At 40.4% G+C, this 14,581-nt stretch overlaps 1 protein-coding gene across 7 annotated transcripts; it reads left to right on the top strand.

Moving 5' to 3' along the window:
* Positions 1-216: 216 nt before the first annotated feature.
* Positions 217-12,047, top strand: usp8 (ubiquitin specific peptidase 8). 7 transcript variants are annotated; one of them, XM_026320011.1, is made up of 20 exons: positions 217-361; positions 992-1,161; positions 1,554-1,698; positions 1,837-1,922; positions 2,045-2,183; positions 2,855-2,897; positions 3,018-3,189; positions 3,393-3,555; positions 3,666-3,807; positions 3,983-4,245; positions 4,361-4,873; positions 5,508-5,582; positions 5,718-6,016; positions 6,491-6,709; positions 6,846-7,056; positions 7,368-7,370; positions 8,884-9,120; positions 9,666-9,808; positions 9,973-10,105; positions 10,449-10,607. In XM_026320011.1, the coding sequence occupies exons 2-20, from the start codon at positions 1,058-1,060 to the stop codon at positions 10,605-10,607; spliced, it is 3,249 nt and encodes a 1,082-aa protein (XP_026175796.1). In that variant the 5' UTR covers positions 217-361; positions 992-1,057. The 7 variants fall into 7 exon arrangements, with proteins under 7 accessions (XP_026175796.1, XP_026175794.1, XP_026175795.1 ...); XM_026320009.2 differs by having other exon boundaries at positions 232-383; XM_026320010.2 differs by having other exon boundaries at positions 232-383; positions 979-1,161.
* Positions 12,048-14,581: the final 2,534 nt, after the last annotated feature.

Below are 14,581 nucleotides of genomic sequence, written 5' to 3'. Positions count from 1 at the left end.
AAGTGAAACATCATAAACATTAACAAAGACTAACAGTTCAAGGAAAATGTTATATGTCAGAGCAAGAAATGTCAACAATCAGTTTTAGCAGCCTACCAGCAGAGCGTGTTTATTTATAGCACGTACATTGGTACATTTTAAACCATTTTGAGTATTTTCTGTAACAAAAAAAACAAAAACCCACCCCTTTTCAACCCACGGCTGGTGCCACTACTGGAGAAAGTGGCCGGTGAAGTAGACAATTGGCTCCAAAAGGTGGCAGTAGTGCAACACAGAAGATGACAGCTACAATAAAAAGATGACAGAAGAAGAAGAGGAGGCGGAACAAGGAATCAGCTGTTATTAAAAAAGTGGCTAAAGTGTAAGCAACGGATCAGACAGAAGTAATTAACGCCATCTAATTGGATAGTTGACCACTATATATGTATCTACATTATTACTGGAGAGAGCTGACTGTAATTATAGTCGTAAAGCCTGTGTCTTTAAGGAGCTCACTGTAGCTAACCTAACGCTTAGTTAACTGCGTGAGCTCAGAGCCTGCGTTAGCTTGCTAACTAGCCTAGCTAGCTGGCTAACTGAAAAGGTAACAGAGCCAAGTTGACATCTGATGGTGTTTGTATTAAAGTAGCCAACGCGCTGTGCTTTGCGTCGGATAACCAAAACTGTTCTCCGTAAGCCAGACCCAGTCAGATCAGACGGCTAACGTTAAGCCAAAACTGTTTTACGGTATCGCCGATGTTGACATGCCCTGCGCTAAATGCGACCACAAGCTGCCTAATGTTGACACACTAGATCCAGGTGTCATTCATCAAAGGCGTGTCATGCTTTTAGACCTACATCTCATCATTTTCAGTGCTACATGACAGCTATCGTTGACGCTAAGTTGAACTCGGGTCATGAAAGTGTGTTGTCGCTGAGTGTGTGGCAGGTAACCGCAGTGTGTTAGGTTTTAGGAGCAGCCTGTATTTTTGACTTTAGTTTGTTGTCACAGACATTTTCCAGAGATGTCCAGAGCGCGTGAACAGAACCCCCTGTTTTCCTGAACACACCCGTGAAAATGCCTGCAGTGTCCACCGGGGTCAAAGAGCTGTATCTGTCCACCTCTCTGGGCGACCTCAACAAAAAGGCCGAAGTTAAACCGGACAAGACGAGCACCAGAAGGTAACACCAAGCTTCATGGGCAGCAGCTACACTCGTTATTTTTGTTATTGATTGATTTCCAGGTTTCTTTCAGAGGTCTATGGAAGAATCAAAACAGTGAAACTTTGAAGAGCCGGAGCTGACCACGTTTCTTGTTTTGTCTATGAAACCGTTAACAGTCCAAAGATGTGTAAAAATGTTAGTAACACTTAAAGAATTGAGAGGAATGTGTTTGGCACTGATTCACTAGTGTTGCTTAAAAACTGACTGAATAGGAATAGAAGACTAGTTGCCAGTTAGTTTTCAGTAGTTAGAATAAACAAACGCTTATAATAACTTATGACACAGTGATATGATTGTTCAAGTGTGAGACGGAGGAACTATGATATTGTTTGTGCTTGTTTGTGTTGCAGCTATGTTCAGAGTGCCTGCAAAATCTTTAAGGCGGCAGAGGAGTGCCGTCTGGGCAGAGATGAGGAGAAAGCTTATGTGCTGTACATGAAGTATTTAACAGTATATGACATCATTAAGAAAAGACCAGACTTCAAGCAACAACCGGTATACCTGGTTCATTTTTAACTTCTTTGAGTCTAGTTTTATTACTAAATGAGTAGAGTTTATTTTAAACATGCTAAAATGTACCAAGAGTTAAACTTATTTCTTTCCAATAACTCTCTTCTATTCCAATGTACAAAGGAGTATTTCATGACCATGCTTGGGCCAACCAGCTTTAAGAAAGCCATTGAGGAAGCTGAGAAGCTCTCGGAAAGCCTTAAACTCAGGTTAGAGGTTATAACTGTCCTAAACTTTACTCACCTTGTTAATGCATACAATGCAAAATGGGACATAAACACATGCACCCATATTTCTTTTTTACTTAATTAATCTTTATATGTTTACACAGGTACGAGGAAGTTGAGGTCCGAAAAAAACTTGAGGAGAAGGAGAGACAAGAAGAGAAGAAAAGGAGGGAGGAAATAACAGAGAAAGATGACAGAGGCTCTCCAAAAGCATCATTAATAAACAAGAAGGATAGCAAAAGGGTAAAACAATGTCAAAAAATGAACATACTGTAATGGTATCTGCCTGTTAGAGCATATCCACATATGGTAGTCACTTGATTCCAGTGTTACCTGCTTTAGTCTGTGTACAAATTTTATGGATGGTTTAATTGAACTTCAATGAAGTACAGTGATCTTGCTTATTTAGTTTATAGTAACAAGCCTAGGCCATTTAGAAGTCAAGTAGTACAGTATTATGTAAATGCATTAAAAAATTGGGTCACCCTCACAGAAGACTTGATCTATATCAGACAATAACATTTTCGAGTGGATGTTTAGGTTGCAGTTAGTAGCCTAAGCCTCATAAATCGTTTACAACATAGTTCTGTGCACTTTGAACTAAAGGTCTAAATATTAATCTGTTTAAAGCTTTCAGATCCTTTTGTTCATCTGCCCTGTGAGGTATTAGAATCTACCTTACAATATATATGAACATGGTTGGATTTTATTTGAATTTCTGCAGTTTTAGGTTTATATTTTTTTACATCATACCAGTAATGACAGCAACACCACAAGCTTTATTAGCAAATTTATGATGTACATTGGTATAATTGTATTCTTCCATAAGGACTTCCAAGGGAAATCAGCCAAATCAGTATTGTTTCTGTATTAACATGATTGTTTCAGCATCTATTTTTGTGTCTGTATATCAGGTAATAGGAGAGCAGAATGAACTGAGGAATACAACCCCAAAAGGTAGGCAGAATGAAACAAAAGTCTGATAAACCTGTCTAGTTCTTTGGAAATACAAGAAATGAAAATCACTCTTGAAACCGTTTTTCCATCTTGTTTTTATTCAATGACTTTTCCCGATAGCTGCACCGCCAACTGGTGGGATCACAGCTGAGAAACTTTTCCACATGATGAAGGACCAGACGATCACACTACTTGTCATGGATGTCCGCAGCCACAGGGACTTTGAGGAGTCTCACATTCAGGTCCCAGCCCAGACATGCATCAGTGTGCCTGCAGAGGCCATTAGCCCTGGGTGAGAATGGGGTTTGGAGAAGAGCCCTTCTCATTTGATCGGTCTGACATTGAATGTGTAATTTTGTAATGTGTTATGTCATTTCCTTTTGTAAACTCATTTCCCTGTTCCTTCTCTCATTGTCATTAATTGTCAAGAAATGAAAGAAAAAAGTCTTGGCTTCTCAACAAGACCATCTAAAATGAATTGTCTTGACTTTTCAGAATCACTGTGAATCAGATTGAAACAAAGCTGCCGGATGTGTCCAAAGAGCACTGGAAGCGGCGGGGATTTGTGGACTATATCATCTTGCTGGACTGGTTCAGTTCTGTCACTGACCTTGCACTGGGCACCACCCTGCAGAGTCTCAAAGATGCCCTCTATAAGGTGATTGTGTTTGTGGGTTGGCATTTGTGTTCTTACTAATATGTGTCTCTACAATTAATAACAGTAGAATTTTCCTGTGAGGTACAATAATGTGCACACACACTCCACAGTGGGACAGCATCACCATCCTTCGCAGTGAACCACTGGTGCTTGAGGGAGGGTACGAGAACTGGCTGTTGTTTTACCCAATGTACACAACCAATGCAAAAGTTCGTCCCCCTAGACAGAATATCATCAGCACCATCCCTCAGTGTGAGTATCACCATCACACATGCAAACCATACACATTATAGTAGGAGACTGTCTTCATCAATTAAAGGCACCTACAGTAATCTTAATCTCATATACTAATATAATTTAATCTTCATCTTTTTTAGAAAAGTAAATTTTCCTTAGATTTATATATTTTCTTTGATGTATTGAACAGTGAACTTCAGCTACCCATCCCTAGAGGAACCAATGCCTCCAGCCCCACCTCAATCAGAACCAGAGGTGACTCTTGAGCCCCAGGAACCCTCAGCTGCTGTGCTGGTTAATGGGGTTGCACCAGCAGAACCCCCCACTTCTAAAACCTCCATGATATCAGACAGGTTGCCAGACACTGTCGATCCCCCTGTCCCCCTTAGTAATAAGGGCCTTCCAGCAGACACATCCAACCAGTCACCTGCAACAGCCAGGGCCTTCCCACAGGTATTGTATCTACCCTTTAACTATTAACTATTAAACCTTTGGAGAATACAAGACATTGGCTCCCAGTGTGTCTAAAAAATCACTTATGTTTCATCCTCCTGATCTCCTGTATCAGTTTGACCGTACTAAGAAACCCTCTGTCCGGGTAACCGATGAGCCCAAGCCAAGCCAGAACGGGTCAGCGAAGGACTCCACCTTGAATGGCCCAGTTGTCCCTGACCGCTCAGCTAAACCACCCTTCATGCCCAACACTTCTCTGTCAAAAGAAGAGCAAAGTCAGATACATTCTGAGGTGGTGGCAGTGAAGGAGAAAGCCAGGCAAGAGCGGGAAAAACGCATCCAGGAGCGTCAATTAGAGGAGGAGAGGCGGGAGAAGGAACAGAAAGAAAAGGAGTTAAAAGAAAGGCAAGAGAGAGAGGAAAGTGAGATGAAAAAGATGGAGGAGGAGGAGAAAAATCATCAGGAGAAAAAGAGACTAGAAAGGCAAAAGGCAGAAGAGCAGGAAGACAAAGAGAATAGGACACAGGAGGAAAAAGAGCGGAGGGGAAAGGAACAGAGCACTGACACACCCTCAAAGAGTATGTCTCTAGATTCACCTGCTCCTAACCAGGCTGTTAGTGAAATTAAGGTGAGTCCTATTTTCTGTCAGTGTTAGTTCACCTCTCCCTGAATGTTAAAAGCATGTTTAACATTTGTGCTTTTAGTGGTCACAAAACAAGCATCCAATGGATCAACTGCTGTCTTCACCACACAACAGGAATCAAGTGCTAATCTTACAGCCTAGTGTCTAATATCCATTGTACATCTTGGACAATAGCACCACAAATCCAGGTGTCCATACACAGTATAAACATATATCCAATTAATGAGATCCGATTAATGAATTCATTTTAAAGTTCTGTTTCGCTCCTGTGAGGCCTAGTTCTAATGTGGAGAGCATCTAATAATCTACACAACTGACATGTACATGAGCCTACACAAAACATATTTAATAGTTATAATCCTCAGAATTACATTATAGAAGGGCCAAAAATACATTAGGTTTTAGGTTTTTTTTTTTTATGCACTTGCTCTCTCACATTTACACAGGAGCCCATATTTCCATTTCCACAAACTGATTTCCATTAGTTCTGCCTCACAAAAACAAAGCTGATTGCTAAGCCAATTACACTAAACTTCGAAAAAACCTTGCATTGCTTTAGTGTGAATTAATTATTTTTGGAGGTAACCCTTTAGTGAATTGTGTGTCTGTTTTATTTCAGAGGGAACCACTGATCAGAGCAAGGAGTGAGGAGATGGGTAGAAGTGTACCAGGCCTTCCAGACGGTTGGATGAAGGTATTTCGATGGTTAAATCTGAAAATGTCCTTTGGACTTAATGAAGATGAAAAACCTACACTGGCATGTACTTTAATTGAAAAATAATACTTTGTGTGTGTGTGTGTGTGTGTGTGTGTCTCAACTTATGACTAGTTCCTTGACACTGTGACGGGGATCTACCGATACTACCATTCTCCAACCAACCGCGTACACCTGTACCCACCTGAGGTCACTGTTCCCCAGACGCCACCCTCCACACCGCCAACGGTCAAACAGAAATCATCACAACCAGCTGAGCCAGATGCCAACCGTGAACGAGAGCAGGAACAGTCTAAACTGAAACGTTCCTACTCCTCCCCTGATATCAGCCAGGACCTGAGACAGGAGGCCCAGAAGAAGGACACTCCCCCTACTACTACTCCTGAGATACCTCCCTTCAACAGGGGAAATAAGTAAGGCACAAATATGTTTTGTGATGGCCCAGAGCGTGCTTGCTATGATTTATCTCTCTGAACAGTTACATATACACGGAGTGACCAAAAATATAGCTAACGTCTAGTTAGTACTTTTAATGGTCAAATTTGGAGTAGTCTATATCTTTCTTTAATGAGTATTATTTTTACTTTGTCAACCTGTCTCATCATGCAATATAAAGTGTTCTGGGTGCTGATAACACAACAGTGATATGTGAACTGGGTGTCAAACATTCACTTTTCAGCCAAATTTGGATTACACTGTAGTTTAGTATCCTGTTAACTATAGGATTTTCCAGTTACTGTCATAAACAGCATTATCCTATATCTGGCATCTTAACATAATCAAGCTGCACTGTATTGTTTTGTATTTATAGAACATTGCATTTTCTTTAGTCCTGTCTGTGCAAAAACAGCTCTGGCATTTTCTCATTCTGCTCCTCTGTCCTCCAGACCTATCGGTGTTAAAGTCTCTAAAGTGGAGACTGCGCGCCCTTCAGCTGCTAAACTTCGCAACCTGAATCCTTCGTTTGGAGGTCTCGGTGTATCCCTGACTGGCCTTCGTAACCTTGGAAATACCTGCTACATGAACTCCATCTTGCAGTGTCTGTGTATAACTCCTGCAATGGCTGACTACTTTAACAACAATTGCTACCTGGAGGACATCAACAGGTCAGGCCCAAGTGGAAGTAGTTACTGTAAAGAAGTTAATATCATCCTGGACTCTTAATTAATTCTTAGCTAATTTAACTAAAATTAATTAAAATATGTTGCTGTTACCTTGCTGTCTGTCATCTCCCTCTGACAGGTACAACGTCCTTGGCCATAAAGGTGAGGTAGCGGAGGAGTTTGGTGTGATCATGAAGGCCCTGTGGTCCGGTCTGTACAAATGCATCAGCCCACGGGACTTTAAGATCACCATAGGCAAGATCAATGACCAGTTTGCTAGCTATGATCAGCAAGACTCCCAGGAGCTGCTGCTGTTCCTCATGGATGGGCTCCATGAGGACCTCAACAAGGTAGGGCATACACTTGTTTCATACAGTTATAGGATATAACCACCAATGTTGCATAAACAGTCCTAAAAAGGTTTAATATATGCTGAGAGCAAAAAAACAAAGGTAACATTTAAATTCAAGTATACTCACCCTGAATTAGCTGCAGAATATATAAATATTAAGTAATTATTCCTTTAAGCCATGATGTTCTAAGGCTTGCCTTCTACCTTCCCTGTATGCTGTTGCACACTTGCCTGTTAATTATAACTTAGTCTTTTATCACTTTCCTTCTTTCTGTTTTTTCACTGGGTTTCATTTCGATGGCAAATTAGAGAGTAAGTGAATAGCTATGTGTCCTTTGTCCTTCTGCAGCAGTGTGAGTGTGGTGTGTCTGCATCTGTCTGGTCTAATGCTCTGTCAGAACCTCTGTGCATGTGGATCCAAGACATGCCTCATTGTAGGGCTGAAACAATGCCTCAAGAAACCCGAGTAACCTGATTACTAAAATCGTTGCACTGAAGCTTCACTCAATCCATTTGACTATATACAATTCACTGTGTTTTGTGTCACTGTCACACAATGTGCTATACTGTTGACAAATGGACAACGGTCCAAAATGTTCATTCTGGGAATTAGAAGTGGATGTTTTCAGTATCTGAAATTCAAAACCCAACACACATGAACAGAAAGCTAATGTGGACATCTGAAATGCTATTTTTGACTAAGAAGAATTTAATTACAGAAATCTGCAACACATACCCAGTTTAATACACACACACACACACACACACACACACACACACACACACACACACACACACAGCTACTCACCTCACAGTGATGTATAATATATCCCAAAATTAGGTTTTTTTAAGCAGCAATTGAAGCCTGAAATGCATCAAACCAATAGAGCAGGTACATTCAGTTTAGTTTGAATGCTGTGAGTAGAGACAACAGGCGTAGGACAACCCTTCAACATAGTAAATAAATGTCCATAAGTCTTATGATCATACACCATAAGATTTAGGGCAATTTAAGCAATAAAAACTTTGATTCTTCTTAAAAGGAAACAAATAAGTTGTTTATTTTAAGATACCCTGTCTTGTTTTCTCTCTTGTATATTTAGTTAATTGATCAAGTAATTGGTAGAATACTGCTTGAATTGGTTGAAAATACAGAAAAAGATCATTTCCTAGTTGGATATTTTTATTCTTTAAAGCCTGCTAAAACATCAAAAGACATTTTGCCATTGAAGGCTGCTGTGGAGCTGTCATAGAAGATGGTTCTTTGAAGAACAGGCAGCTTGGAGATCCTGTGGTGACTGTCTCCACCTGGGGTTGAGTTGAAGTAATACACCCACCCCATTTTACTTATCAAACAAGCCTTTAGCTTTAAAGGTGCCAAGGTTGTGCATTTCTCATGACAAACACCCCATCTCATTGCATCCCTTTTGTGTGATGTTCAGACCTGTCTGCCATCAGGCTGGCCAAGTCCCAGTCCACTTTGTCTCTCCCAGCTAATGATAATGATAATTCAGTCAGACTAATTAATGTGATATTAATTAGCAAGTGTTAGCCTGCCAATCATGTCCTCCTGCCTATCATACTGAGAGTGAACTGGCTGAACTGCATGCTAATGAAGCTGAACGAGATTAGATAAGTGTTGAATACGTTGAATTTTGGTTTTTTTTTTAGTGCTGAATGCAATATTATTACTCTGATCAGCATATTCTGTATCTGCCATTAAACATTTTGCTTTAATGAAATCAAAAAGGAGGATTTGCACAACACCTACAACTGCAGTTGAACTTGTGTACCTTCATGTTGTTTTTCTCGTGTCTGGTGTCAGGCAGACAACAGGAAGCGGTATAAGGAGGAGGAAAACGACCACCTGGTTGATCAGAAGGCAGCTGATCTGGCCTGGAGCAAACACAAGCTGCTGAATGAGTCCATCATTGTAGCTCTGTTCCAGGGGCAATTCAAGTCCACTGTGCAGTGTCTGACCTGCCACTGCAAGTCACGAACATTTGAGACTTTCATGTACCTGTCTCTTCCTCTGGCCTCCACCAGCAAGTGCTCCCTGCAGGTCAGTCAAACATTCAACATTAAAGCCGGTGTCAGGAGATTTCTCTTTTTAACAGTTGCTGATAAATCTTTAAGCTTTTCAGAAAGGTGCTGATCAAAGTGGTTTTAAAAACATGTCCTTTCAGCCTTCAGCATCTTGTGTATTAGTCAGTACACCCAGACAGATTTAGTCATTCTGTACATGACTCAGTGAGCCCTTCTGATAATTTTCCATAAACCTACTAACTGACAAAAAATATTGCATAATGCCACCAGAGGAATCGCACACCAGCATGGTTGAGGGAGATATGGAATACATCAGATTCATGGTTAAAGTTATGATTAGATTTAACGTGAGGCCAGTAAAGTACACACTTACACAGTATTTTCACCTGAAAAGGCCACACTAATGCAGACTTTAACCACCATTAAAGCTGAGTTGTCTTGACCCACACATAATACGCAATCTTAACTGCATGCTGAGTTTTTACTGTAAAATGAATTTATATACAATGTAATCTTGTTTTGCTTTGGGTTACTTGACTCAAATGTTTATGGCTTCTGCAGGATTGTCTCAGGCTTTTCTCCAAGGAAGAGAGGCTGACAGACAACAACAAGGTGTTCTGCAGACACTGCAAGGCCCACAGAGATTCCACCAAGAAACTGGAGATCTGGAAAGTCCCACCCATTCTGCTGGTGCATTTAAAACGGTCCGTAAAATTCCTAGCCTTTGAGTAAAACATTTTTGTACTGTCATTATCACTGACTTGCACTGTTGGTAAACAAAACTTTTCTTCTGGTCTTAAATTTTTGCCCATTTTCTCAGTATTAACAAATTGACACTTTTTTTGTTCATTGCATATAATTTCTGCAGATTCTCCTATGAGGGTAGATGGAAACAGAAGCTACAGACATCTGTAGACTTCCCTCTAGATGGACTGGACCTGGCCCAGTATGTCATTGGACCAAAAAGCAACCTAAAGAGATATAGTCTTTATGGAGTTTCTGTGAGTAGAAGTGAAATGTATTCTCTTTGAAAGTGTATTTTTACTAACGGTATGTTTAAGTAGTACATTGTTAATTAAAATGGTTTATGAAATAAAATGTAAAAATAATTAGAGGAATATACTTAAGAATACACACAATGAAAGGCAGACAGCACACAACACACTGCAATATGCTCTTATTACTGTTGCTATGCCATAACACATTAGTTCTAATGGTTAAGCTGTTACAATAAGCACACCAATGTTTTGCTGACTTGATAGCAAGATGAAGATGGTTTGATGTAGTAATTTATTATTAACAAATTATTCAAACAAACTTAACTTTCTTTATTTCCACTGCCAGAACCACTATGGGGGCTTAGATGGTGGCCATTACACAGCCTACTGTAAGAATGCACTTAAACAGCACTGGTACAAGTTTGATGATCACGAGGTGACTGAAATCTCCACCTCATCTGTCAAGTCCTCTGCGGCCTACATCCTATTTTACTCCTCCCTGTGATGGAGCTGCCAGACATGAGGAGAGAACACTACATCACACCTGAGCAGCAGCGCTCAAGCCTAGAGGTCGTTTCTTTCTTCTTTTTTTTTTTTCTTGTTTAAAATCACAGCTCTGAGGATCTGGTGCACTCAGTAGTTGCAGGTTAACAAGTCACGTGTGCAAGGGAGGATGTTCTCGAGCAAGCAGCTATGAGATCCCACCTGTTGCAGATTGGAGGGTGGTGCGGGCACACTGTGCAGTGCTTCAGCTACTAGAGGACCCTCTATCTGTTATAAAATGCCATCTGTTTTTATTACTAATCATATAGAGACTAAACAGATTCTCCTTTATGACTTCTGTACATTAATGGTTGTGTTGCAGGGCTGACAGCTGGTTCTCAGATGCTCTTCACTCTCATTTGCATTGCGCTCAGCATTGAAGGCCGTCTCGCAGAACTGACCATCAGCTTTCCCGTACTGTTTATGCACCAGGGTTAAACAGTTAGATGGCATGTCCATACTTAGCAATGCTGACGTTACACATTCACAAGTGTAAATACCCGAGGGCAAGGTGTTTATCTACGTGACCAAAATATTTTTTCTTGAAAGTAGCAGCCATCATAGCATCATCATATTCACAAAGATAAACCATGTGATTAAGGGGTTTAATCCTTAACCTTTTGATGACCTTTAAGGGGATGGAAGAGTCTTGAGTGTTGAATTTTGCATTCTTCTTACAGACAGGAGTGAATTGATTGTTGCTTGTTCATCCTAGCCACATTGTTGCACTTAAACAATATGCAGTCCATTTAAGTTGTTTATGTAGAGCACACTGTTTAATAGAAGACATTCATACTCGACTCAGAATGCTTTAAAACTATACTGATGCTGAGATCTTGTCTGTCGTGCTCGGTCCAGCCAGTGACAGAAAAACCTACCTGCTTCTATAAAGATTATTGTAAAATTTCTTCTCTGTTAAACATACTTAGCTCTATATTATTATATTCACAAAAACTATTTAGAGGTAAAAATGTTGCATCTTCCTCAACTTATACCAGTGATGCTGTTTATGTCTCTGGGAGGATGAAATTTTGATTTATCTGATTATTTCATTTCCCTACTGACCTGGGAGAATATGAATATGAAGACATGAGACATTGACCTTATTTGCTTTCATGAGTGCATTAGTATCAATATTTTCTGCCTGAATGACCAACTGACTGACAACAGCAAGCACACAGTATCCTGATATTTTTCTGAATGGACCAGGGATCTGACGTGGCAGGATTTGACTCTCTACTTCCTGAGTAGTTTTATTGCCTAGCATGAGATCATAATCTGCTTTCTTTTTACTTATACACATTGATTTTACTTCCTATTGCTCTAATAAATGTTTGAGACATAACGATTATATTAACCTCAAACTGCTCATATGATTATTTATTAAAATGGCTTCAAATTAGTGTTTGTGTGTGTGAATGAAAAACTCAAGATACTATCAGCAAACATGTTCATTTTTGCTACTGAAGGAAGCCCTGGCCCATCCCTTAATTTTTGCATTTATGAGATACAGTGGACGAACATTACACAGACATTTGGCCATAATAGTAGTCCACAATTCAGTGCTATGCCTTTAAATTTATTTGAAGGTAAGGAGAAACCCACACTGCAATGAGCCTGTGGTCTGAGTGCAGGTCTACTGATGAGGAACCAAATCTGCACTAATAAAGATGGTGGGGATGAGAGGAAATGGACAGGAAGTTGAAAAAGTCCAGAAATAGACTTGACCTGCTAATTGCTGAGTTCAGAGTCCATTAATCTTTGGCTTTTGGAAAGGCTTGCGGGTGTAGAGCAGCATGTAGGCATTTGAAGATTGCACAAAGTTGTCCTGTACCTCCCTGACCGTCGAGTCATCAAAACAGTGCCATGTCTTGGTCAGAGCGCTGTGGCACAGAGCCGTATAGTGACCCATGTTCAGGTGACCTATGTGGTTCTAGAGAGGGAAATACAAATAATATATACTGTGTAGTTTTAATTTCTTCACATTTTAGCCACTTTGCCCTTTGTGTATAACTATCATATTAAAAAATGAAATCGGGCCGTCTTCCCAAAATTATGTTCAAAGCACAGCATCACTTGTGAAGCCATGATTTGGATTGTAAAGAAGATACGATGTAGCTGCAGCAGCCAAACTCTGGCAAAATCCCATCATCAAAATACATTAAGATAAAAGAGAATTATGTATGGTAGTACATGATTCCTACAGAAATCTAAACTGAGGTTATAAAAAAAAAATTAAAACTTTGATAAACAGCAAACGTATGTGGCTGGTTTGTTCAGTCATTTTTTTTACCTTAATGTGATTCAACAATTTTATCAAGTGGTGCTTGATATATATTTGTGCATTTACTCACCACAACTGCATACAGGCGGTATGAAGAGTATGAGGTATTCTGTACTGAGCCAGAGAGAAACGGGGTGAGATCGAGCCTCATGGAGAACATGATGTTAGTCCTCAGTTTCACCTGGTTCTTCCCCTTACAGCCAAACCTGCAGTGGAGACAAAGATCACATTGATTTAAGAAGATGTTATTGTTGAACAGCTCATTACACTGGAACATTAGCTCCCCAGTATCTCCAGGGTATTTAGTACTTCATAATAGAATGCATAGCTTGTGTTGGTGCATCTGAGTGCAGGATTAATGCATTCATATGATCATTATTTATAGTAGACCACCTGTTGCTCTGTGTTAATACAGGCTTAAGGTACTGTTAGTTTGTGTACTTCACATTTTATGGACTATCATTTGAACTAACAGGTAAGTAAAATGTCCATTAATTAAAATATCAAATTAGATTTTTATTTATTTATGGTCTATGAGTCTATCTATTTTGTTTCTGCTCACAGAAATGTTGTTGGGTGATGAAGATGCTCTTTTTTTACTGATAATTTGATGACATGTAGCAGGAAGTCATACACTGAAGACAAGAAATGATTCAATTTGAGCATCGACTTTTCTTGACAAAGTTTAATCTGCCGATGAAGATGGCCAGGTACTAACTAACCCTTTGTAAGTGATAGTTTTAAATGGTATGCACTTAATCACAATAATAACAGTCCACCAGTTAAACACAAACCCCAACTCTAAAATGTTACTTATTTTTACCCACCGTTTCAGGTGCAACACAAGGATCTCAGGGGGGTTGTCCAAAGACGTGATAACTGCAGTTTCTCTCCTCAGCCCACACACTGAACACAGCATCTTCTCTGCCCCAGTCAGGTTAGTCTGCTCAAAGAAAAGTGACAGGCAATCCTGCAAAAAGGTGAGAAAACACAGCACATGGGACCAAGACTACCAGTATCTAAAGAACTGACAGGCATGCAATCTGGGTGGTTTTTAGGGGTGCAAGATGGGAGCTGCAAGCATCTGCAGCTGTTTAAAGATACCTGAATGGAGCACTTATTGATGCTTGCTGGAATTGGTAAGGATAGTACTGTGAAGGTCTGTGTGCTGTGTGCCTGGTGATCACAGTGCATACAGAGGGTCCTGTAGCTCAGCTGGCTCTCAAAAAGATGTGAGACAATGGTGGAGTCTCCCACTGCAGAGGCACAGTTTCTATTCTGGTCTTGTCTTGGCTGTTGTATTGAGGAGTGTGTCTTGTGCTTTCCGACCTTTTAAACATACACAACGTACAGATTTACTTTGTGTAAGTGTAGTGATTGGCCAGAGAGTGTATGAGGAGAGTGCCGTACAGGTCACTGCACCTTTTTGAGGTCATCGTGGAGTGCATTGAGGAAAAAGAGCAGCAGTTCCTGTGCGTCTTGCTGGGAATAGTTGTTGAACTGGGGGAGGATGGAGCATAGCACAGACCTGGCCTCCACAGGCGCACAACTGGAGCTCCTTCCCAGCCACATCTCCTCCAACAGGCGGACAAACACCTCAGCCACTCGGCACGTAGACCTGCATGAACAGAATTTAAACTACTGGTAAAACA

The sequence above is a fragment of the Mastacembelus armatus genome, chromosome 3, assembly GCF_900324485.2.
Source record: "Mastacembelus armatus chromosome 3, fMasArm1.2, whole genome shotgun sequence".
Classification (NCBI taxonomy): domain Eukaryota; kingdom Metazoa; phylum Chordata; class Actinopteri; order Synbranchiformes; family Mastacembelidae; genus Mastacembelus; species Mastacembelus armatus.
The sequence above is the reverse complement of the archived record's forward strand: the minus strand, read 5'-3'. Positions and strand labels throughout refer to the sequence as shown.